This window comes from Hyaena hyaena, unplaced genomic scaffold, assembly GCF_003009895.1.
Source record: "Hyaena hyaena isolate Hyena2069 unplaced genomic scaffold, ASM300989v1 scaffold_147, whole genome shotgun sequence".
NCBI classification, from domain to species: domain Eukaryota; kingdom Metazoa; phylum Chordata; class Mammalia; order Carnivora; family Hyaenidae; genus Hyaena; species Hyaena hyaena.
Window position 1 is genome coordinate 2,041,187 of NW_024080779.1, and position 27,492 is coordinate 2,068,678.

At 34.9% G+C, this 27,492-nt stretch overlaps 1 protein-coding gene across 3 annotated transcripts in view; it reads right to left on the reverse strand.

The window, feature by feature from the left end:
• The window catches only part of STAG2 (stromal antigen 2), a 129,354-nt gene that overhangs the window by 39,508 nt on the left and 62,354 nt on the right, over positions 1–27,492 (reverse strand). For all 3 annotated transcript variants that reach the window (XM_039238809.1, XM_039238812.1, XM_039238810.1), the window contains exons 5-14: positions 22,558–22,654; positions 17,858–17,934; positions 14,808–15,012; positions 12,454–12,605; positions 10,097–10,170; positions 8,592–8,715; positions 7,720–7,818; positions 7,548–7,627; positions 2,655–2,762; positions 1,199–1,310 (exon numbers count right to left, since the gene is read on the reverse strand). In XM_039238809.1, the coding sequence (XP_039094740.1) occupies positions 1,199–1,310; positions 2,655–2,762; positions 7,548–7,627; positions 7,720–7,818; positions 8,592–8,715; positions 10,097–10,170; positions 12,454–12,605; positions 14,808–15,012; positions 17,858–17,934; positions 22,558–22,654 (1,128 nt within the window). The remainder of the gene's footprint in view (positions 1–1,198; positions 1,311–2,654; positions 2,763–7,547; positions 7,628–7,719; positions 7,819–8,591; positions 8,716–10,096; positions 10,171–12,453; positions 12,606–14,807; positions 15,013–17,857; positions 17,935–22,557; positions 22,655–27,492) is intronic.

Consider the following 27,492-nt stretch of genomic DNA (forward strand, 5'->3'; position numbering starts at 1 on the left):
CCAATCATCTTTAAGGGACACAGAAAAAGCACTGGACAGAATTTAACATCCATTCAACATACAACTCAGCAAAAGGGATAGAAGGAAACATCCTCAGTATCAACAGCTACACAATACCCATAACTAGTAACAGAACATAGAAATATTGGATGTTTTTCCACTAAGATCAGGAATAAACCAAAGATGTCTACTCTCACCTCTTCTATTCAACATTCAACTAGATGTCCTAGCCAGTGCAATAATGCCAGGGGAAGGGTACCTGGGTGGCTCAGTCTCTTGATTTCAACTCAGGTCATACATCAGGCTTGCACGGACAGTGCAAAGCCTGTTTGGGATTCTCTCTCTCCCTCTCTGTCCACCCTGCCCCAACTCGTCCGTGCACGGTTGGTCTGTCTCTATCTCAGAAAATAAACAAACACGATAAAAAAAAAAATAATGCCAAGGGAAAATGGCATAAATGGAGAAAAGGAAGAAATAAAGCTATCGTTATTTGCAATGACCTGATTGCATTAGAGAACATCTCAATGAATCTATTAAAAACTTACAAAATAAGAGAATTTAGCAAAGTTACAGTTAAGAAGTCAATATGCAAAAACCAAGTGTATTTCTATGTATGGAAACAATTAGAAAATTTAAATAAAAGACTCTAAAGCTGATTAAATAATACATAATATGGACACCAAAAATGTATATTGGATCCTCTCAAATTCTGGTCAACAGGCAGGTTTTCAACCTGAGGGAGACCTAAGAGCTCATGTTAAATGTAAATCCCTATCTCCTTCTTTACAACAAAAGTAATAAAGCAGGTACCAAATACTGAGAACAAAATGCAGGGTCTATGTTAAGAGTTTCACATGGATTAGCTCAGTGTTACCTAAGAAATTATTACCCACATTTTTACAAGGGAAATGGGGCTTAGAATGACTAAGTAAGATAAAGTTATACAAATAATAAGCAGAGGACCTCAATTGGTAATCAAGTCTTTCTGATTCCAAAACTCACACTTTAAGCCTTATACATAAATCCTATTATTTGAACATCTTAAGAAAAGTTAAAACCTTTTTTTAATATTGTGTAATGGGTACAACTATTCTATCCAAGATTTTCTGTGGTAAGTGGAAAATTTTTAAATATACCTTCCAATCCTTTCTCCAAAACTGTTTTGAACATAAATACAAAATGAACAACATCAACTAACCTCACTTTCCAGAAAGAAAAAAACCAATGTCTTCACAAGGTTGGCATTTGGGCCTTGTCGTCCCCTTCTTTTCATCATTCCATCCTCCTCTGGATCTCTACGACTGAAGAGCCTACGATCAACACAAAAGATTTACTTTTCGAACAAAAAAACCCATTATTTCCTAATTAAAAAAACTGTCTGTATTCCATATTTAAGCATCTAACAAAGGAGAGTAAATGTTCTTCAACATGATACCCAAGCAAATAATTGCTATAAACCTTTTTCATTTCAAACTTGATAGTACTTCTAAGTCCTCGTAAATTAACTTTTCAAGTTAATGGTATGGAGTTAAGAATTATTTCTTTTTAAAAACATTACTGCATTTTATACAAATATTCCTTTTCATAAAAATATTATACTAGCCTGTATCATTTATGCCCCAAATCTATGATACTCATCTCTTTCAAACTGAACATATATTTTCTTTCTATCCTTCTTATAATTATCCCAAAGTCTGAATTTAGTGGCCTCTTTCTATAGTTATCATGGTGGTTTTTCCTTATATATAACAAAAGAGAACTATTACTAGTAGCAATCAATAGAAAACTGGAGTATGAACATTTTATATCATGCAAAACTTTCTAATAAATGCTTCTCCTAAATAGGCATTTTTTTTTATGTTTTATTTATTTCTAGGAGAGAGAGACAGCGCGAGCAGGGGAGGGTCAGAGAGAGAGGGAGTCACAGACCGAAACAGGCTCCAGGCTCTGAGCCAGCAGTCAGCACAGAGCCCGACGCAGGGCTCGAACCCACGAACCGCGAGATCATGACCCAAGCAAAAGTCGGACGCTCAACCGACTAAGCCACCCAGGCGCCCCCTAAATAGGCATTTTAATAAAATCTCAAAGATATACAGTTTAGTCCATGGGGTTCAAATTGGTCTCTCTAAAAGCCATTACATAACATTTGCTGAATGTTTTCTGTGGCTAGATAGTCACACTGTTATCCATACTACCTGATCTGAGGTGTTAGAGCAACATAAAAAAGACTAGGATTTTTGGGATTCTTATGTCAAACTATATCAAACACTTGAAGCTAAACCAATATTTTCTAAAGCAAAACAGTAATAGGCTTAAGACTAAATATTATATTAGGAAGAGCAATATTTGGAAGCTGACATCGAAAAAAAGAATGAAAAATTAGGAAGAAGTCAGTCTTAACATGATATAATTAGATATATTTTTATATATTTTATTCATTCAAAGACAAATTTCCCTTGAAGGATTTAGCTTCAAATCAAGAGAATTGGAGAAGGGAAATTGAAACCTTTAAAGGTTTAAATGTGAAAGTTTTGATATGACCTGTACTGAATAATTTTTTTAAATGAGTTATATATATCTTTAGTATCAATTACAGCACAAGGAATTACTGTCATAAAAGTATACTTTACAAAATAACAAAAATACAGGTTTACTTTTTGTAGAGAAATTCCCCAGCTGCTACTGCTACTGGCCGGTGAGCTGAATAAACCAGATGGTAGACATTTTCACAATCTTCTGCAGTAAGAACTTCTTCACTACTCCTAAAAAAATAAATAAATAAATGAGCAGAAGCAGTTTTAACAATGACTTAATTTTAAGGACAATGAGTACAACAATCCATTCTCATACATTAAAAAGTAGTACACTTTTACTAACTTGTGCTAAAAAAGAGAAAGAAAAAAAATCAACCAAGTAATTATCATCTGTCAGTGAAAAAGCTTGCCCTGACAAAAGAGCTGCATATTTTGTTAACATCTAAGATCAATGGGAAGAAAAATGAGAGTGAATACCAAATGTACTGAAATATATGATGAAGAGAAGTGATAATGTGACAAGGATGCAAAAGAGAAATGAAGACAGAATAACAGAAACTAATATAAAAACAATTAAGTAGGGGCATTCTAAGAGCTTAGAGTTAATAATCACAGAAAATACACTCTGTATTTCACAGTAATATTAAGGAGATAACATCACAACATTAAAATATACCAATAGCCCAATTCTCTCACAATGATGAATAACTTCATTCACCATGTACTGAACACCATAAGGCAATGCAAACGGATTTTTGAAATAGTTAAAAATCAAGTGCCAAAGACCTTTAATTGCAATCTATCATTGGAAAAATCTTACTAAAATGCAATGCTCATTTTCCTGATCTCATTTTTAAAACACAAAATAAACCTAATAAAATCTTGGTGAATAAAAGTCATTATTAAGCCCATTATTAACCACAATACCCCAGGGTAACCTTGTTAAATTCTTCCCTTATGGACTCTGTATTCAGGTTCCTGGACTCTGGTACCTCCTTTACCCCTAATATGCAATATAGGTTTTTAGCATTATATGTAAATTAAGAATCACAGGACCACCATCAGAGAAAAAAGTCTAAGTACATTAGATGGTTATTTGAGTAGCTCAGATCCTTTTTGGTTTTCTTCTGTACTCAAGATTTCCAGAAGTCTGATGTCTAAGGAAATCTTACTTCTTTTCAAGAGAAACTAAACCAAAACGTTACAATTCAAGTTTCAAAAGCACTTTTACTTACTCTATGTATAACACTGAATTGTTACTGGAAAAACCACTTGGGTCATTTCTTTTTAATAATGTTTGTTTATTTTTGCGAGAGAGACAGAATGTGAGCAGGAGACAGGCAGAGAGGGAGACACAGAATCTAAAACAGGCTCCAGGCTCTGAGCCATCAGCACAGAGCTGAACGCAGGGCTCGAATTCACAGACTGCAAAATCATGACCTGAGCCAAAGTCAGTGGCTCAACAGACTGAGCCACCCAGGCACCCCCACTTGGGTCATCTTATAATGAAAAAAATATATACTGACTCAAATCAATTGAAGTATGATACATGTGTTCACTCATTTTAACTGTTTGAGAAGGAATGTTCCTGACAAGTTCCAGTGATTAGGTATGTAATAGCTGAATCAACTAAATGGCTATTACCCTTTTCTTTTTTTTTTTAATTTTTTAATAGTTTATTTATTTTTGAGACAGAGAGAGAGAGACAGAGAGACAGAGCACAAGTGGGATAGGGGCAGAAAGAGAGGGAGACACAGAATCTGAAACAGGGTCCAGGCTCTGAGCTGGCTGTCAGCACAGAGCCCGACACGGGGCTCAAACCCACGAACCATGAGATCATGACCTGAGCCGAAGTCAGACGCTTAACCAACTGAGGCACCCAGGCGCCCCTTAAATGGCTATTATCCTTAAAAAAAATATATTAGATGTCCACAGAGTATTATGGAGGAAGGGAGAAGAAGCTACAGAAATACATGTAGAGTACTATTACTTTCTTATTTATTTCAGAATTCTTTCAATATTTTCATTATCATGTATATAACACTTAAAATTTTTTAAGTCAAACTAAAAAAGAAAATGCAATAGTTAAGAATGCTCAAAACAGGTATTATCTTACATATTAATTTAATTCTTCCTCTACTGATAATCATTTAGGCCATATCAAAAATTCTAATTTGGGGTGGCTGGGTGGCTCAGTCTAAGTTAAGCATCCCACTCTTTTTTATTTATTTCAGAGAGAGAGAGAGAGAAAGAGAGAGAGAGACAGCGTGAGCAGGGGAGGGTCAGAGAGAGAGAGGAAGACACAGAATTCGAAGCAGGCTCCAGGCTCTGAGCTAGCTGCCAGCACAGAGCCTGACATGGGGCTCGAACCCACGAACTGTGGGATCATGACCTGAGCCGAAGACGGACGCTTAACCGACTGAGACACCCAGGCACCCCAAGCATCCCACTCTTGATTTCAGCTCAGGTCATGAGCTCACTGTTCATGAGACACAGGCCCAATCTGTCATTGGTTCTCTGAGTTTATGGTATATTATGTCATACAGATATTTTTAATTTTTTATGTAATTAGTTCAGTGATTTTTGTTATGTGTAGGTTTTATGTCAAGCTCCAAAACATCTTGCTCATCTTACATATGAAGTAATAATGTTTAATCTCCCCCAGGTTTTCATCTAGTACTTGACTGATTTCATTTATTTGCATTTAAACATTACATCCATGTAGAAATTACTTTTGTATAAGGAATAGGATGGGAATCCGATTTAATTTTTCCCCAAATAGAACCTAGCTGTCACAAATCCATTTCTTTTATTTTAACCATTTATTTTCTTTTAGGAAATGTCACCCTCACCGCATACTAGGTTCCCTGATTCATTTGCATTTGTCTCTATTCTTTATTCCCTGCTACTAATCACAGTCTATTCACACACCAGCACCGCAATCTAAAAATTACTAGGGTTCTACAATATGACTTAAAATGATACTAAGCAGGGGGGCACCTGGGTGGCTCAGTCGGTTTCATGTCAATAAAAGAGTTTTAAAAAAGAGAGAATTTTATTGCAAGTCCTTGGCAATGCTAAATTTTAACCAAATCACTTTCAGCCATTTGTGGACATAGGTAAAAAAAAATAATTTATTTTGGGGCACACCTGGGTGGCTCAATTGGTTAAGCATTCAACTCCTGATTTCAGCTCAGGTCATGATCTCAGGGTGGTGAGATATGGGCATGGAACTTGCTTAAAATTCTCACCCTTTCCCTCTGCCCCTCCCCCATGCTCTCTCTCTCTCTGAAAAAAAAAAAATATTAAAAAAAGAAAACACAATCTTAGAATGAATAAAGAATATCCTTTTTTAAAAATAATACTGGACAGTCATCACTCACTAAATGTTTTTATCACAGTTTCACTGGCTACTATTACATGATGAATTTTCCGTACGAGTGTCCGAATTAGCATGGTATGCTAAAAAAAATTTCCTTTTGGAATTATTATTTGGATCATGCTAACAAACTAAATGTCCACTGACAGATGAATGGGTAAACAACATGTAGTATAAACATACAACGGAATATTACTAAGCCTCAAAAATAAATGAAATCCTGGTATATGCTATAATATGAATCAACTCAAGACATTATGCTAAATGAAAATAAGCCAGATACAAAATTACAAATGCTATGTGATTCCACTCATATGAGTTTCCCAAAATAGTCTAACTTATAGAGATAGAAAGTAGAATCTTTTTGGTGACAGTGGTCACCAGGGGCAGGGAGGGAATGAAGGAATAGGGAGTTAGTGTTTAATGGGTACAGAATTTCAGTATGGGATGATAAAAACAGTTCTGGAGAGGTATAATGGTGATGGCTTTACAACAAAATGAACATACTAAATGCCTCTAAACTATACACTTAAAAAATTGTAAATTTTTAATGACTGAGTAATATTCCAGTGTGTGTGTGTGCGCGCGCGCGGGTGTACACTCGCAGTGTACACCGCTATCTTCCTTACCCATTTATCTGTTGATGGGACACTCAGATTGCTTGCTTCTTTACCTTGGTTATTATAAGTAATACTCCAATTAAAAATCGCGGGGGCATTTATCTGTTTGAATTAGTGTTTCCATTTTCTTTAGGTAAATACCCAGTAGTGGAATTACTGGATCCTATGGTACTTCTATTTTTAGTTTTTTGAGAAATCTCCATACTGTTTTCATCTTTAAAGAACTCATACAACTCAGTATCAAAAACAAATAAAAACCTGATTAAAACTGGGCAGAGGACCTCAATAGTAGACATTTTTCCAAAGACATACAGATGACCAACAAACAAAAGAAGAGATTGTCCACATCACTAATCATTAGGGAAATGGAAATCAAAACCACAATGAGATATTACTTCACACCAGTCAGAATGGCTAGTAACAAAAAGACAGCAGTGCTGGCGAGGCTGTGGAGAAAAGGGAACCTTTGTGCTAAAGGGAAGGGGAGTGAGGCAAATGGGCAGAATGGATTAAGAGGAACAAATTTTCAGTTATAAAATAACTGACAAGGATGTAAAGTGTATTACAGGGAAAGAGTCGATAATATTGTAATACACATACTGTGATGAGCATTTCATAGTATATATTATTTTTGAATCACTATGTTGTATACCTGAAACTAATTTAATATTATGTCAACTATGTTTCAATTAAAAATTTAAAATTAAAAAAAAAGATGGTAAATTTTTCTAAAAAGGAAAAAATAAGTTGCATCACTATTACATTTTAACATAATAGAATCTTTCTTTAGTCTCTCTCTCTTTTTGACTCTCATGTTAGTCAACATAGCCATAGTCATGGCTTTAGAGAGAGAACCCAGTACTCATCCCGAAAATTGCCCACCCTCCGGGGGTGGTGTTAAATGCATAAGAGAATGTTTAAAATTCAGAATGTTTACAGACAAATTTCAGTAAATACTTTAATGTTTTATTTAAATACCTGGACATTAGTAATATGCAATAAATACATACTTACTGTAAAACAAGAGTAAGTAATTTTATTGCTTGTACTGCAACATCATATTCTTTGTCAAGGGTCATAGACACAATTCTATCCTAAGGACAAAAAAATTAAGACATTTTTAAACTAAAAGAGAAAAATATTTTCAAACAATAGGTAATGTTTAAAACCTTAAAGTAATACCAACCTTGAACCGACTGGTGAAAAGCTCCAGTTTAGAATTAAGCTCTTTGTTATAATAAAGCCCTTGTAGAGCAGTGAGACATTTGAGTCTTACCTCACCTTGCTAAATGAAACAAGAGGAGAAAATGCATTAAAATTCTGCATATTTCCAATGTGAATATTCAAGACATATACAGTATCTTCTACTTTAAATTTTTAAGTATCTTCTATATAATTCTTCAAAACTCTCAGTTTCAAAAACTCTCATATCTGATAATGCAAAAATAAGAATCAATACATACACTTAAGACTAAATACCTTTTGGGTTACTATTTCTGTAGGTCAAACGAAAATTGTTTGAAAATTTGTTCAGAGAAATACTATTGTGAAAGACAATAATAGCACATTTCACAGTATGTTTTCCTTCACAAACAGTAATATTTGTAAGGGATATATGCAAAGAATTTTAAGGCTACTGAAAAGGTAGCCTAAGAGAAAGGTAGATTAGCAAAAAAAACAGAAAATTAAAAAGGTCAGAGGCAAAGTTGTAATTTATCAAAAGAGAGAAGAAAATGAGAAAAATTTTAAAAAGTATATAGCACTCACATATTAAGAATAAGGACTCTTCCTACTGCTCTAAGAAATGCCTAAACACCACCACCTACATGATTCTAATGTTTCACTATAAAAAGTAATTCAAGATGGAAGTCTAAATCAGTGGCCAAGGTTTATACAATAGAGACCATGTTTTCATGGAACAGATAGAAAAAAATAAAAGAGAGAGGCCTATAGGGATGTGGTCCCAGGCATACCTATACGCAGATAATTCATTATGAATGAGAGCTGTAGATAGCTATGCTCATGTGTAGACAAATATTCTGTAAAAGCATATGTTACCTTATCATGCATAGTCCAACCAACATACTTTAAATAACTGTCATTTAGAAAGGCATCACTATACATTTTCATCCAAATGCCAATTTCTTCAATGCAAATAGCTCGGATTTCAGCTATTGCATCACTAAATGAAGGAAAGAAAAATTACATATATTAGTGCCACTACAGCAACAGGATTTGTGGTTTATTCAAGAGATGCCAAATACTTCTTACCTAATATGAATATACCACTATCTTATGGATTACTGGGGATTTAAAAGTAGAACTGAAACATGACGCCTGAATGCTTACTTACATTCTATTTGGCAAAGCATAATAATCACAGCATAAAAATATAAAATTAAATAAAACTACAAACAAAATCGGATCCCTCACCTTTTGTATCATGCCATATCCCAGCCTCTGCTCACACCTGCTTGGCACGGTGTGTTCAGAAGACAGCAGGCACACTAGTCTAATTAGAGCATAATTTGCCAGGAGAGAATTAGGGACACATAACATTGAAGCCAAGCTAAATTTGGATTTGAATGCCAGACGAAATTATTTTGAATTCATCCTATAGGTACTGGTGAGTTATTGAAGGCTTCTTAGCAGAAGAATAACAACAAAAGGATGTTTTAGGAAAACTTCAATAAACTCTAGGTATGAGAAATGATGGGAGAATAGACTAAGGTAATGGTGACAACAAAAACAAAAAGGAAAAAATGGACAAAGGAACATTACAAAGGAAGTGACTGTAATTGCCAAGTTGAGGAAGTGAGAGAGAAGTTGAATAAAAATGCCACCAACATTTAAAGAATAGGGTACAAGGAGAAATGGTGATAAGATTACCTATTTCTTTCCTCTGCTCATTCAAAACAGAAAAAAAAAAAAACCTAAAAATCCAAAAGACAACAAAAACTCTTAAATCTATCCAAACTTTCCCACTAACGCGCAAATGGTGGAGAAGAGTCCAGAACTGTCATGCACGGTTTCTATTAACATAGTACATCCAAAAACAATTACATATTCTATGCCCTGAGTCCTAATCAAAGAAGTAGCTTCCATCTGCTGAGCAGCTACAAGTCAAGCACAACATTACCCCATTTTGCAGAGAAGAAACATCAACTTCAGAGCAGTTAAATGAGTACCTCAATCAGTAGAAGACCTGACCTTCTAACACTGATCTTGTTCCAAAACCCCTTCCACTAATTATACTGCCTAAACCAGTAAATATCCAAACTTAAATAGAAAAAAAGAATTACATACAGGGCACCTGGGTGGCTCAGTTGGTTAACATCTGACTCCTGAATTCTTGATTTTGGCTCAGGTCATGATCTCGCAGTTCGTGAGATTGAGCCCTGCATCAGGCTGCACACTGACAGCACAGAGCCTGTTTGGGATTCTCTCCTCTCTGCCACTAGCTCCCACGTGCATTTGCAAGCACTCTCTCTCTCTTAGAATAAATGAATAAATTTAAACTATAAAAAAAAGAGAATTACATAGAATAAAATGTCCTGACTTACCGGTATCTATGTACAAACACTCCCTTAAATATTGCATTCATCATATTTTCTATCTCGTCTTGATTTTCCTGAAGCTGAAAAGAAGACACGATTTCTTTTCAATTATAAGGAAGAACAACCAAAAGAACCTCTGAAAGTTGTTACAAGTACAAATGCAGTTCTCTCCAGCGTTTTGGTAATTACACCTAATTTTTAATTCTACTAGACAACAATAACCAAACAGAAAAATTAACAGCTGCTGTAGATCAGACAGCTAAAGTCCCCTGATACCTGGAATATTTAACTTGGCTTTTAATGTTTAGCTGGTAGATTAGCCTTTCTAAGGCTCACACAAATGTCCATTGTAAAAAGGCAAATAAAAATCTGTTAATTTATAATACATATCATCTATTATATAACATACATATATGTTCACATCAAAAAAGCCTAACGTAATTATATTATCTTGGTCATAGTCATCAGAAAAAGAAATGTTACAGTGCCTACTCAAAGAACACAAGATATTTGAGTAAAATAACTTGGTAAAAATGAATCTCTCTGCTAAATTCTTTTGGAGGAAACAAAGCTCACCTTAAATAATCAAGTAAACATTTTAAAATCTTAGTTTACTAATCTACTCCCATTATTTTCAATTCAGAGTTTGAGAATAATAACAAAATTGTTTTAGAGCTTGAGAGGAGAAAAATCTTTCATAATTTTAGTATCAATGAGCTTTTAGATTTTGTTCTGAGCTTTTGTTAAATATATTTTTTTCTATTATAATACATTCTTGCATTTCCAAATAATGCTAACAAGGGCATGTGCTTCCTATATTTATTAGCAAGGATAGTCAAATGTACAAGGTGGTCAAAAACTTAACCCTAACTTAGAAGTATTAAAATCTTATACTTGTACAGGAATTTTAGTCTCAAAATCATTTTACCTATATTTCTTCATTCTATGCTCACAATCTTAAATTTACGTCCAAGAATTGGGACATAATTTTAAGGCCTAAGACATGCATTATGTTTAACTAATAAATCATATGATGAACTTTATTAACTAAATTAAGAAGCAAAAAGGTTAATTCTTCTTTTTGAACTATACAAAAAAGATGAGGAATTTAGGTACAGGGGAAATACGGACAAGATTTTCAGGTTTGAGTCAGGACATTTAAAAAAGTTATTGACTATCTCAAAAATAACCAACTAAAATTCTAACTACTACCAACACCAAATACATCAAAATCAAATAGGAATTTATGAAATACTATGGCAAACATTAACTGCATCACTAACATTTCTGAAACATTAGATCTTACATATTAGAAATGAGCACAAACATCACAAATATCAGATAGCAGAATATTAATATCACTAATGAAGGAGGAATTTAAAATCACAAACACAACATTAAAATACTTTATTTAGGGGGTGCCTGGTTAAGTGTTGGTTAAGTGTCAATTTCGGCTCAGGTCATGATCTTGCGGCTTTTAATTTCGAGGCCTGTGTTGCGCTCTGTGCTGACAGCTCAGAGCCCCGAACCTGCCTCAGATTTTGTATCTCCCTCTCTCTCTCTCTCTCTCTCTCTCGCTTCCCCTCCCCCGCTCACGCTCTGTCTCTCTCACTCAAAAATAAACATTAAAAAAAACTCTTTAAGCTGAAAAATAGTTTCCTCACTCAAATTTGGCAGTCAGTCGTTAATGTTAACTGCCTCCTAATACTACCAAAAAAACAAGGCAGCAATGAGATACCATAAATAGCCCATAAGTAATTTTTCATAGTGATGTCACATAAGTAAAACCTGAATTCATTCTGACAACAAGCTCGGGGAAGAAGTTAAGAGAGACATTTTCATGGCAGAGAATAAACAATACTAAGGCTTAAAACTTTTCTGAATAGTCCAGGACTCCTTACTTAAAACCTTGAACTCTTCATCCTAGTCCACACAGAAAGAAAATGCATGCAAAAGATATTGTTGGCATGCATAGTCAACTGAACTGGACATTGAAACAACTTGAAATGTTATTTAAATTTAAATTGTTCCCAAAACTTTATCTGAGGAACTTGCAAAGTTATATGATAATTAATGGTGACCAAGTTGGTCATGGATTAACAGCTTAACTATTCAATACAGGGGCACCTTGGTGACCCAGTCAGTTAAGCATCTAACTCTTGATTTTAGCTCAGGTCATGGCTTCACAGTTTGTGAGATCCAGCTCCATGTCACGCTGCACACTACAGTACCAGTGTGGAGCCTGCTTAGGATTCTCCCTCTGCCCCACCCTCGCTCAAGCTCACGCATGTGCACGTGAGCATTCTCTTTTTCTCTCTCTCAAGATAAACATTAAAAAAAAAAAATTCAATATAAAAGTTTACCTCCTTCCTTTTCTGGAGCAGGAGTTCTAGCCTCTCATTGGCTCGTTTCCCAATCATTTTATTCCGTTCTGCCTCATATTGTCTTTGTGTATTATCCATATTAATGCTAAGATTTAGTGCCACATTCACCAAAGCTGTCATCAACTTCATAGCTATTTTTAAATGGAAAATGTTGAAATTAGTCTCACAGATGCAAAACTTTACAATTTAATATCAAGTTAAAAGAAATTAAGGACAAAATGGGCTGTTTTGCTTCCAACAGAAAAGAAAAAAACAGCTGCTACAAATGACAACAAAATAACAGCTAATGTATACTGAATACTTACTATATGTCAGTTACCTACGTTAAAGTACTTTTCATGGATTATCTCCTAAACCTCACAACAACCCTCAAAGTTAGGTATTATCCTCATTTCACTTATGAGGAATCTAAAGGCCATGAAGATTAAGGAATCTGTCTGAGATTATACAGTTCATATAAGTAGTTAAACCAGTATTCAAAACTAGGTAATCTGGGGCGCCTGGGTGGCTCAGTTGGTTACACATCCGACTTTGGCTCAGGTCATGACCTCACAGTCCAGTAGTTCGACTCCCTGTGCTGACAGCTAAGGGCCTGGAGCCTGCTTCAGATTCTGAGTCTCCCTTTCTCTATGTGCCCCTTCCTCACTCATGCTTGCTCACTCTCTCTCAAAAATAAACTTTTTTAAAAAAACAAGGTAATCTGACTTTAGACTATGCTCAAATCCCACTACCCTAAAATGTGTCCCCTATGATCTTTTTCAGAGATCATATTTCACCTTCTAAGTAAATTTTGGTTCATATGGCAGTCATTTAGCTATCTCGGTAACCAAAGGGAGAGGGAAGTTGAGTGCTTCATGTCAAACTATAGTGTGTAAAACTTAAAAGTTTCATCTGTATTTGATTTCCTTTGATTTTACTCTATTACACATCATCATAAAGACAAAGGTGAAATTATGAAAAACAGATCTAGATGAAAAGTCAAAAGCTCAAAGAAAAACATGACTCAATAAAGTGCTTTTTATTATACTTCCTCCAGATTCCCACCTTCTGTTACCGAACCCTTGCTCCTGAGACAAGAGTCACTGTGATTTAAAACTTACCATCTCACCGCTTTACATTTTTTTAGTTTACTCCAGACTATTTCTCAGACCTGGTTCATTGCATAATAGAACAACGAAAAACTAAATCTTAATTTGTGGCTATTGGGTGTCCTTTGTTTTTCACTGGGTGTCTTTAAAAGGGATTCTCAACTTTCTCTTCAGAGCTATTTCATTCTCTCAGTTTGTTATTCTGTTCTAAAATTATTCACCTTATGCCATACTTATTTTATCTTAGCCATCAAATCCTTACTATTAAATGCTACCTAAGTTCACAGAGCAAGAACACATTCATATTTTGTGACTTCCAATCTAAAAACAAAAATCCCATAGAAAGATTGCCTGCATTTTTTCCTCCACCTCCTTCCCTCAGATTACCAGCATTTTGTTTTTTGAAAATAGAAGGCTTAGCAAAAGTACATTTTTAATCATACCTTTAAGTCTTTAGGAAAAGAAAAGATAAAAATATTGCCACATTTAAAGAATGAAAAATTTCTGTAGTAATCCTATATTCTAGCATTAAGGCTTAAAATAATATAGTAACAATGAATGCCTATTTGATTTTTACAAACTCAAACCAAGAAGAACATATTCAGTGATAGCATATCAACAATTTTACTTTTAGCACGAAGGAAAAACCAAATGATTTCATAAACACCAACACCAAAAATCACTGTTCTAGAATTATGTGAGGCTTAAAAATATAACTCATTTCAAAAATCAAATAATTTATCTCAGTCTAAAGTTACTCTAAAACATAAAAAAAATAAACTTTTGTTGTGTAGTTAAAGAATAAACACCATCCTGCAAGGACGATCAAACCAGGAGGGTCGGTGCATATCAGAGACAAAATAAGGGTCATCAGGGCTACGTATCCAAAATGACTGACGGTCTCCCCAAATTTGCTGTCAATATCCTCCCTGATAAAACATCTTTCAATAACATAACACATTCCTATCCACTTCTTTTCCCCTTCTGTGGCACAGTAATCAAGTAGGTTCAACACAAGAAGATCACCATAAACTATAATATATAATATAGCTTCACAAAATCAAAACTGAAAAATATCATCGCATTCCCAGTAATTCATGAGGGGAAAGGGGGGAGGAAAGGTGTCCTGTTTGTGGTTACTCTATAAGCAAGACTAATATGTGTGACTATTATTTCATTTATTTTAATGAAAACCATTTTCATCTCTAACCTAAAGAAATATGCAAAAAAAATTTAAATACTGACCTGCCAGGGTGCTTGTGTGTCGAAATGCTCTGACTTGTGAGTCAGACAATCCTGTAAGAAGTGAAATGACTGTATCCATCATGTACTCATCATATATGATACTATATTGACACTGCCGTACTAATACGCCAATGAATTCACAAAAACTGGATTTGAACTTCTTCCACTGAGGACCAGCCATAGTAAGTGGATAGTCTCCACTATCCTAAAACAAAAATTTTAAACAGCAATTTCATTTAAAACACATGATTTAACAAAATTTTGCGTGTCTTTGAAATACCCTAGGCAGAAACTGAAAATAGGCTCCTTTACCTCACCTTTCTTCTCCATTAAATCCTCAAAGTAGGCAGGAGAATAATATGCAAAGGTGGAGGTACCTTTGAACACTTCTCTTTAAGACCAAAATGGATATTCTGAATTCACTTTAACTAATAAAAATATATACCAATTACTCAACAGTTCAAAATAAAAAGCTTCTCCCATCAATGCAATACATTATTCTGATTAACAAAGATAAACTAGTTGCATTTCCTCAAAACAAAAGTAATCCATAATCAAACCAATGTTCTATTTTTAATGTGTTAAAAATAATGAAATCATATTCTCAGCCAGTCTAAATGATATATGGTTTATAAATAATCAAAAGATTACAATGTATATTTTCATTAACTTCAAGGACAAATAGTCAACAGACATAAACAATGGCATAATTTTTAAAAGAAATGGAAAGATAGCTAGTATAGCCTGGAAAGACCGGTACTTAAGCATTCTTCCACATAAAGATGGAGAATTCTCCAATGAAGTTACATTGAGAATCTCCATAAACCTTAAAAAATAAAAAGAGGCCAATACTTCATAGAACTTCCAAAATAAGAGTTGCTTTCCAGAGTATCCTAGACACTTAAGATCATTTTATTAATACAGTTTAGTACATTTTTTAACTGTGATATATGTATTTTCCTTATTTCTTTAAACAGGCTCCACGCCTAATGAGTGGCTGGAACTCACAACTCTTAAGATCAAAGGTCGCATGCTCTACCAACTGAGCCAGCCAGGCACCCCTATATTTTGTCATCAGAGCAGTATTTTTTTTTAATTTTAGGTCAATGCCATATAGAAGTTGAACTATTATTTCTCATCTGAGAATAAGATCCTAATATTCCACAAAAAAAAAACTTTCTTCCATATTCTGTGATTTAATCATTTAGTGGCTACAATGAACTGTATCATCTTAATTGTTGTTAGTAACTTGGTTTGCTGACACTTTCCAATCAGATTTCAGGATTCTTATCTCAAATGGCTATTTCCCTTTAGTAAGAAGGTTCTCACTATAATATTTGATATTAGTAAATTAAAATAAAGTAGTCCCTCCAACTGTTATCCCATTTCATTTTCCATGTTTCAGTTACCCACAGTCAACCTCCATCCAAAAGCAGATGATCTTTCTTCTGAGGTATTGTCAGAAGGTCAATAGTAGCCTAACACTATGTCACAACACCTATGTCATTCACCTCACTTCATCTATCTCCGTCATGTAGGTAATTTTGTCATCTCACATCATCACAAGGGTGAGTACAGCACAAGATATTTTAAGAGAGAAAGACTACATTCACATAACTTTTATTACAGTATAGTGTTATAATTACTATTTTATTATTGTTAATCTCTTATTGTGTCTAATTAATAGATTAAACTTTATCACAGGTATGTATACACAGGAAAAAAAACCATAGAATATACAGGGTTGGAACTACTTGTGGCTTCAGGAATCCACTGGAGGTCTTGGAATCTATCTCCGGGGATAAGGGGGTACTGCTGTAAAACCATTACTCATAATTACCTCTCAACTACTTGGAGACTGATTAATAGCACTTACTGAACATCAAAGCCTTTTAAACAACTTTTGTCCATCTTTTAGAATGATAGTTGAAAGCTCCTTCATCAGAGTAAGCAAGAAAAAAACTGATCAAGTAGAACTCACATTAGACCAGACTTTCTACTTGAAAATTCACAGTGACAAGTTTGGAAGAGTAAACCTGCTGGTGCTGGAATGCAGCTGTGAACCCTGCCCTAAAGGAGCTTACATTATAGTAAATCTGTCCTTATTGGTAACAATACTTCAAAGACATCACTGTTATAAAGAATTCAATCAAGCCTAAGCTAGTATTTTTTTATTTGTGTTGTTCTTATTGCTCATATTTGAAACATAAAGGATATTCTAAATAATAACATACAGAGAGTTGACCCTTAAACAACATGGGTTTAAACTGTACGGGTCTACTAATACACAGATTTTCTTCATAAACATATGTATAGTACTGTAAATTTGTATTCTCTTCCTTATGTTTTTCTTAGTAACATTATTTTCTCTTCCTTAGAATTTGCTTAAGAACATTTTCTTTTCTCTACCTTACTTTAAGAATATGGTATATAACACATACAACATACAAATGTTTGTTAATCAACCGTTCATTGGTAAAGCTTCCAGTGAAGAGTAGGCTACTATAATAGTTAAGTTTCGGGGGAAGCAAAGTTATATGCCTATTTTTGACCATGGCAGGGGGGAGGGGGGAGGTCGTCAGCATCCTAACCCCCACGCTGCTTAAGGGTCAACTGTATAGTCTTTTGCCTAAGCTACCTGTTCCCCAAATACTGACCAAATCTATCTTTAACAATATTCCAAGACATGTTCTTAGGCAATACATTTTATTATTTCTTGAAGTTTTAATTTTTTTGGCAATAATAATAGCTACCATTTATTAGGTTCTTACTATATACCAGGCATTGTAAAACGCTAAGAAATTTTTCAAACATTACTGAATTAAATCTTTACAACAGCCTTATGAAAGAAGTACTATTAGCCCCATTGTCCAGATGATGAAATCAATGCTAAGACAACAACTTGCCCAAGGTTGTATCTCACCATATGGTTAAATCTGATGCCAAAGCTGTTATCCATAACACTAACACTCAGAATCTAAGAATATTTTCAAGGGTAAATCTAGATCAACATGCACAAAATTATCAAAACATTTAGGGTAATAAGTTACCTCATCAAACTCTTCAGTCATTTTTCGTATTATTTCAGAGTTCTGCATATGTCTAAACATTTCTGCTGTGACAACTCCTGAAATGTGCAAGTGTTAAGAAGTTAATATACATTGTAGAATGAATAAAATAAAAAGAACTTCTAAGTCAGCCTCGAACACTGTCAGTCTCTACAACATTTCTAGCTGACTTAATCTAGTCTTAATATGTATACTAGCTTAGCCTCTTTTAATATAAAACATGTCATCAAGGGTGAGGCAGCGCCCAGGATAACAATTAAAACCTTAAGGACAAAACTGAATATAATAAGGAAGACAGTGATCGGTAAAGTTCACTTTAGCTAGGTTTCCTTATTAAGCACTACTATACATATAAGGCAATAACTCATCATCCTTTAAAATGGCTTCAAATAAACAGTAAATTGTAGTTCCCACTCATCCTGTAATCTAGCCAGAAATTTAAATAAAGAAGAACAAAAAAAAACAGGAAGGAGGCGTCTGGGTGGCTCAGTCAGTTAAACGTCCGACTCTTGGTTTTGGCTCAAGTCATGATCTCACAGTTGTAAGATCCAGCCCTGCATAGGGCTCTGCGCTGACAGTGCAGAGACTGCTTGTGATTCTCTCTCCCTCTCCAAGCTCCTGCTCTCTCTTGGAAGGAAGGGAGGGAGGAAAAAATAAAAACTATTAAATGCAGTATATAAGAAACGCCCTAATGAGTGACAAAGCCAAGAAAAGCTATAGGTCAGACAAAAAAATAAACTAGCATAAGTAGGTGTTTCACAGAGAAGGAATTTGATAAGGACACTCACAATTTCAAAGGAAGATGGGAAAAGGGAGGAGAAAGGGTGCACATTACAAGAAGCAATAAAAGTTAGCCAGGTAGATTGAATATCAGAAAAGGGACTTCTAGAAAAAATGTTGAATAGGAGACAATGCAGGAAGAAGATGTACATGAACTTCCAATGATAGGATATCAGATTATTTAAAAAGGAACACATATAAAAATTGGATTCTTAAAATCCTACTTCTGTTGCTGGATTACTTATTCTCTGCTAGTCATAGCAGTATGAACACCATAAATATAGTACCATCTTAAAAAAAAAAAAAAAGAATGTCTTGGTACAGGAAGATGCAATGTATTTTAGATACAGGGGCGCATGGGTGGCTCAGTTGGTTAAGCTTCCAACTCTGCATTTCAGCTCAAGTCATGCTCTCAGGGTTCATGAGTTTGAGCCCTGCATTGGGCTCTGCACTCACAGCATGGAGCCTGTTTGGGATTCTATCTCTACCTCTCCCTCTCTGCCTGCCCCTTAATCTCCCCCTCCACCGCCCACTCACATGCACACACTCTCTCTCAAAATAAACATTTTTTTTAAAATTAGATACAATTAATAGATTTATTTCAAGTAACCATGATATATTTTGTATATGCATGTACTTGTGTGTGTGTGTGTTTGTATGTATAAATTTAAAAACAGTAAAGTATCATACTCTCTTTCCAACACCAAACCAGAAAAGAACAACTGATACCTGAGCTCCTTCTCTATGGGCAAGCAATTTAGAACTTTCCAGTAGCATAACAAAGCCAGCGAGAAGACCTAGCTAGCATCCACTGAGCCTCCTAAACACCAGCCACTTTACATACATTTAGTCCTGGGAACAAGCCTATGAGGCAAGCACTATAATCCTGGCATCACAGATGAGGAAGCTAAAGGCTAAGGCAAAGAGAAACTACCTTGTCTGAGATTATTCATCTACATCAATTTCTAGTGGTGCTGTGAAGAGCCTTTACTTATCACATTAAAAGAACTACATGACTGTTTTAAAATATTAACAAATCTGGAAGAAAGCACCATTTTCCTGGCTAAAGAAGCACATTCTCAAAAACCTTTTGAAGGTTTTTATTTTAATCTAGAATCATGGATATATCATCTTCAGAACCTTCCTATACTTTATACCCAGGTGCTATAAACTTAGTAATGCTACAGAAAGACAGGTTACTCAATCCCTGAAACAATTTCTACGAAATAAACATGCATATAATAAATATATCTCAAAGCAAACATACTTCATACATTTTGACAAGTGTCCCATTTCTAAAGCTCCTCTCTGATCTCACTGACCACCTAACAGCCAGAAACCCAAAAATAAGCAGAAAAAAAATAGCTGTCACAAACTCCATGCACATATATCTCTTGGGCAGGTATGAAGGTGCCATTAAGACACCAGGCCTAAGTCCACTGCCTTGAAATGGTAGAAGACATGAAGACAGACTGCTAAAAACTGGTAAACTAAATAGTGACAGCTGGCCAGGAAAGAAAGAAAAGACACTGGCCACAGACTGATCCACCACAAAGCAATGTGGAGCCATTCGGTATAGAATCAAATATCTCGCCACATCGCAATAGATGCTAAAGGCAAAACTACAGTAACATAACTGATGTTCATGATGACAATCAGGACTCCAAAAGAAAAAGGTGAAAGTACAATACATATACTTACAGATGTTTCTAACTCGTTTATAAAAGAATTCAATCTAAATAATGCTGAGAGTGTTTTGCAAGTACTTAATGACCTTAACTGTGGAGCTTTCTTGATTCTGAAATAAATATTATGGCAGTGTTTAAATATACCTGGTAATTTAAGTTTTCAACACCTTTAATTTTTAAAAATCTGGACAACCTGTTTTATGACAAAGTATATCCAAACGCTCAGCTGGCAAGCTCCTGATTTGTAAAACACATTGGTGCCAGAAAAGGAATGAATCTCATAAAGGATAAATGCTCTGACTACGGCCTTGTTTTAAAACTACAATTCAGAAGCCTTACTAAGGAAACTAAAACTGACTAAACTGCCATATAACAGGGAAGACTAAAGATAAAAATCAGAGTTTTAACTCATGAAGTGATTTCTGGCACCTGGTCAGTTGTTCTGCCATCAACCTCCCACTTTCAAAGAATCTAAAGAAAAAGGACAGACAGGGCCCTTGATTACACCACACCACAAACAGGCACTTGATTTCTTCTACTCCAGAAAAAAATGGATGTAGACAAAATAAATATTAATATATCTCATTTATGAAAAGTGTTATTCTGATTCATTATACTGTCATTACTGCACTTCCTTTGAACAGAATCAATAGACTTTCCTAATACTAACTTGTGGCTACCTATAGCTGAGAAATAAGCTAGGCAACTCTCTCTAAAGCTTAAAATTGTATAAAAAGACAATTTATAAAATTTCTCAAAATTGACCACATGAATGGCATTATGCAGGTAAGACTCTAGAAGTTAATTTTTTTTATCTGGCCTCTCATACATAATATCTAGTATGTATGCTACAATGAATGTTGTGATCAACCTCAAATAAAATGTATCAGTTCTTAAAATGTTACTTGTTCATATGAATTGTTGAATCACTATACTGTACACCTGAAAATAACAGAACACTGTATGTTAACTACACTGGAATTAAAATATGTATTTTAAAAACTTAACTGAAAATAAATCTTTATATACAGATTATCTAAATTTTACACCAAACAGTGTAATTTTGAGAATTACAATTTTAATCCTTTGCTACCTGGAAGAAAAAGTAATGTGAGAAGAATGTAACTTAACTCTATTGTCAATAAAATGTCACTTTCAAAGTTAGAAAAAATAAAAATAAAAACTCATTTTAAAAATGTGACTTGTTTTACAACTCCAGTAACAGTACTTTTAAAGTATTATTATAGAATTAAAGGAATAGACATAAATAAATTGCTTCTTGGGATACTCCTTACAGATTTGTTTAAATCTGTCATTCTTTAACATCTTAACTTCTCAGATCTATTTTTAAGCAAATATCCCTCCTCCTGACTTCTAATGCCCATGTTTTTTGTACCACTTTCATAAAAAAATAAAAAAAGTAATACTCTTGGAAAACTCTGTAACATTTATTTTCCTGGACATCTTCTAGAATTTCAAGGATGGACCAAGTATTGCAGAGAAACAAAACAGATCCTACCCCGCCCATGATTTTGTCTGAATCATTTACTGATCCAGATCAAGATGTGTGACACCCCACAACTTAACATAATTTTGTCTCCCTGCCAAACGTCTGCACTAAATATTTTTGCCCTAGGGAAGACACTAACTATATTTTATATTTATCTCATTCCTACTTCAAAATCTTTTTAAATAAAGTGAAAAAACATTTTCAACAAAATCCCACTCTGAAACTTCTCTACTTTTTAGAAAAACTGGGAATTTCACCAAAACCTTACTTACTTACTTAGTTACTTACTTACCTACTTACTTAATTACTTACTGTTATTCATGGCACTTTTAAACTCCCTACACTTTACAATTCCCTGCCACTTGAACCTGTATCTCTTCATTATCTTCCTCCTCCCTTCTTAATCCATTTCTTTGTTCCTAAAACCAGATGCTGAAAGTGGGAAATGTATCTAATAATAAAAGTAATATAACAATTATAAATTGCCAAGGTTATAGTTAACATTCACACATGAATACAATGGTCTCAACAGTCTCTTTCTCACTTTGTTCTTTGCTCTTTTTTCCTTTAACATTTTGTATGGTTGTAATGCAAACAATTCAATATCTTGGCACTATTTTCCACGTAAAGCATTAATAAATATTTAGGTGAAACAAAAAGAGATCTTTTGAGAACATTCTGCTTCCAAAATAAAGGTATCTTACCTTTACAGCCTGAACACTGAATAAAAAAGTTGATGAGGTCAAGAAGTGCTATATCTCGGTCATGCTTGTAGGATTCTATCCAATCATCTACCACCGACTACAGCAGAGGAAGAAATAAAAAAAAATTAAGCTTTTAGTAATGTTCTAAGAATCAAGAGTGATTAAAGTCATTAAGATTCAACATTAAATGGTATCCCATTACTTCAAATTAATATATACATACTTGTATGCTAAAATTAAAAATTAAGTTTTAACTGAATTCAGAAAAATAATCACCTGATGGCACAAAATAATGATCAATCCTTATGTTTATTCCACATTAAAAGGAATTTGAAAACAAACTATGGGGCCCAACTCTATAAAGTGTAATTATTTACTTCTTAGTGACATTAAGGATATCAAAGAAAATATTAAAAACCACACCTGTATTTTTTCACTAAAATATGGTAGTAAATATAAATAACACTTAATATTAACATTTCAGTGAAATGAAAACAAAAATCTTTTAAAAGATGTGCATGGCTGGCTGGGTCAATGAGAAAATGCACAAGCAAACAATTTTTTTTTTTTTAACAGTGAGCAACAGTAGTTCCATCTTAACAACAAAAGCAAACTGATGGCTAAATAAACATCATAAGAGAGGACAGTTCATGGATCTAGACACTTAATATTATTAGATGACAATACTCTCCAAATTGATCTATAGACTCAATGCAATCTCTATTAAAAGCCTATCTGGGGGCACCTGGGTGGTTCAGTCGGTTAAGCACCCAACTTCGGCTCAAGTCATGATCTCACAGTTCCTGAGTTGGAGCCTGGCATCAAGCTCTGTGCTGGCAGCTCAGAGCCTGGAGCCTGCTTCAGATTCTGTCTCTCTGTCTCTGTCTCTCCCCTTCACTCCTCCCCCGTTTGTGCTCTCTCTCTCTCTCTAACATAAACAAACATTTAAAAAAATTTTTTTAAGCTTCGCTGGCTTCTTAGCAGAAACTGGAATGCTGATACTAAAATCCTTACAGTAATGCAAGAGATCTAGAATAGTCCAACAATCTTGAAAAGGAAACACAAAGTTGGAGGACTCACACACTCCATGATTTTAAAACATGCTACAAAGTTACAGTAATCAAGATAATACTGGCTTAAGGATAGATGTGTAGATCAATAGAATAAAAATGAGAATCCAAAAGTAAACCCTTATATCAACGGTTACTTGATTTTTTGATGCCAAGACAATTCAATGAAGACTAGTCTTTAAACAAATGGTGCTGGCAAAACTGGATATCTGTATGCAAAAGAATGAAGTTGGACCCTACTCATGTTATACACAAACTTTAATTCAAAGTGGATTAAAGACCAAAACATAACAGTTAAAACTATAAAACACCTAAGTAAACCTTATAACTGTGTGTTAAGCAAACTATTCTTGGATATTAGACTAAAAGCACAAAAGACAAAAAACAAATTTCACTTAATCACAATGAAAACTTCTAGATTTCAAAGGACTCCCTCAAGGATGAGAAAAGACAATCCACAGAAAAAGACAAAATATATGCAAATCATGTATCTGGTAAGGCACTTGTACTCAAAATATAAAAGCATATATTGTTCTATTGCACTTCACAGATACTGCGGGTTGTTTTGTTTTGTTTTGTTTTTACAAACCAAATGTTCCTGGCATCATGTGTCAAGCAAGTCTATCAGAGCCATTTATCCAACAGTAGGTGCTCACTTTGGGTCTGTCACACTTTGGTAATTCTCTCATATTTTAAACTTTTTCATTATTATTATATTTGTTATTGGAATCTCAGATCTTTGATGTCACTATTGTAGTTGTTATGGGGTACCATAAATTGTGCCCATATAAGACTGTGAACTTAATAAATGCTGTGTACGTTCTGATTCCCTCATCTCTCTCCCTCTCCTCAGACCTCTGTACTCCCGGAGACATACTAGTATTAAAATTAGACCAATTAATAACCCTACAAATAACCTCCAAGTGTTTAAGTGAAAGAAAGAGTTGCATATCTCTCATTTTAAATCCAAATCAAAAATGATTAGCTTAATGAAGAAGACATGTCAAAAGCAGAGACAGGCCAATAGACAGGCATGCCTCTTGAGCCAAATAGCCAAATTATAAATGCAAAAGAAAAATTCTTACAGAAAATGAAGTGTTGTTCAGTGAATACATGATGACAACAAGTGAAACGGCCTTATTGCTGATGTGGAGAAAGTTTTAGAAGTCTGGATAAGATAATCAAACTAACCATAACACTGCCTTAAGCCAAAGGCTAATCCAGGGTAAGGCCTCACAACCCTCTTCCATTTTATGAAGGCTAGGGAAAGGTGAAGAAAATGCAGAAGCTAGCAGAGGTTGGTTCATGAAGTGTAAAGTGCACATCAAAGTGCAAGGTGAAGCAGTAAATGCTGATGTAGAAGCTGCATAAGTTATCCAGAAAACTAAATAAGATAATTAACCAGAGTAGCTACTCAACAATAAATTTCCAATGTAAACAAAACAGCCTTATAGTGGAAGTAGACACCATCTTGGACTTTCATAGTTAGCTAAAAAGAAGTCAATACTGGTCTTCAAAGCTTCAAAGGACAGACTGACCCTCTTGTCAGGGACTAATGCAGCTGGTGACTTTAAGTTGAAGTCAGTGTTAATTTACCATTTCAAAAATCCTAGGGCCCTTGAGAATTATGCTGAATCTACTATGCCTATGTTCTATAAATGGAACAACAAAGCATACTGTCAACCTGGTTTACTGAATATATGAAGCCCACTTTTGATGCCTACTGCTAAGGAAAAAAATTACTTTCAAAATATTACTGCTTATTGACAAAGCATCTGGTAAACCACAAGCTCTGATGGAAATGTACAATGAGATTTATGTTATTTTCATGCCTACTAACACAAAATCCATTTTGCAGCCCATGGATCAAGGAATAATTTCAATTTTCAAATCTTCTTATTTAAGAAATACATTTCACCAGGCTGTAGCTGCCATAGATGGTAATTCCTGTGATGTACATGGGCAAGGTCAATTGAAAAGCTTCTGTAAATTATTCATCATTCTATATGCCATTTAGAACATTTGTTATCCATGAGAAGAAGTCAAAATATCAACATTACAGGAGCTTAGAAGAAGTTGATTGTAACCCTCATAGATGACTTTTAGGGTTTCAAGACTTCCAGTGGATGTGACAGAAATTTCACTGGTGTGGTAGAAATAGCAAAAGAACTAAAATTAGAAATGGCACCTGAAGAAGAACCTGGGTAGCTCAGTCAGTTGAACATCTGATTCTTCATTTTGGCTCAGGTCATGACCTCAGTTTGTGAGATCTAGCTGCCTATCAGGCTCTGTGCTGACAGCACTGAGCCTGCTTGGGATATTCATTCTCATTCTCTCTCTCTCTCTGCCCCATCCCTCAATAAAAACACTAAAAAGAGAAGAAGAAATGGAGACTGAAGATGTGACTGAATTGCTGAAATCCCATGACAAAACTTTTAGGAACTGCTTCTTATAGACGATCAAATAAAGTGGTTTCTTGAGACGGAATGTACTCCAGGTGAAGATGCTCTGAAGATTGTTGAAATGACAACAAAGTATTTAGAATATTGTATCAACTTAGATGATAAAGCAGATTTTGAGATTGACTTCATATTTTAAAGAAGTTCTACTGTAGATGTAGGTAAAATGCTATCAAACAGTATTGCTTGCTACAAAGAAATCATCTGTGAAAGGAACAGTCTATCAATATGGCAAATTTCATTGTCTTATTCTAAGAAATTGCCAGTTACCCTAACTTTCAGCAACCACCACCTCCATCCGTGAGCAACCATCAATCAACACTGAGGCAAGATCTTCTACCAGCAAAAAGATCACAACTCACCAAACGCTCAGATAATGATTAGCATTTTTTAGCAATAATTTTTAATTACGGTATATACAGTTTAGGGGTGCCTGGGTGGCTCAGTCCATTGAGCATTCGACTCTTGATTTCAGCTCAGGTCGTGATCCCAGGGTTGTGAGATCAAGCCTGTGTCGGGCTTCACACTAAGCTTAGAGCCTGCTTAAAATTCTCTCTCCCTCTGCCCATCTCCCCCATTCTCACTCTAAAATAAAAACATTTAAAAATTTTTTATAAATTTTAAAAATGTATATACAGTTTAGACATAATGCTGTTGCACACTTAGAAGACCACAGCTCAGTATTAACATAACTTTTATATGCACTGGGAAACCAAAAAATTCATCTGACTTGCTTTACTGTGTTATTTTTATTGTGTTATTTGCTTCACTGCAGTGGTCTAGAACCAAACCCACAATATCTCTGAGGTATGCCGATATGAAGAACTTACAATTTAATAATTTTTAAAATCCAAATAATCTAATTAAAAATATAAACAAGGGCATCTGGGTGGCTCAGTAGGTTAAGCATCCAACTCTTGATTTCGGCTCAAGTCATGATCTCACAGTCATGAGATCAAGCCCCACATCAGGCTCCACGCTGAGAGTGGAGCCTGCTTTGGATATTCATATTGTCTGTCTGTCTCTTTCTCCCTCTCCTTCCTCCACTCCCCCCACTCTAAAAAATAAACATTAAAAAAGAGAAAAAGATTCTGAACATGGTTCTATACAGAAGATACATGGGGCGCCTGGGTAGCTTAGTCGGTTAAGCGTCCGACTTTCGCTTAGGTCATGATCTCGCGGTTCGTGGGTTCAAGCCCCGCGTCGGGCTCTGTGCTGACTGCCAGCTCAGAGCCTGGAGCCTGCTTCGGATTCTGTGTCTCCCTCTCTCTCTGACCCTCCCCTGCTCACGCTGTCTCTCTCTCTCCTAGAAATAAATTATATAAAAAAAAGAAGAAGAAGATACACAAATGGCCATTAGCTCATCAAAAGATGCTCAATGTAACTGGCCATCAAGGAAATGGAAA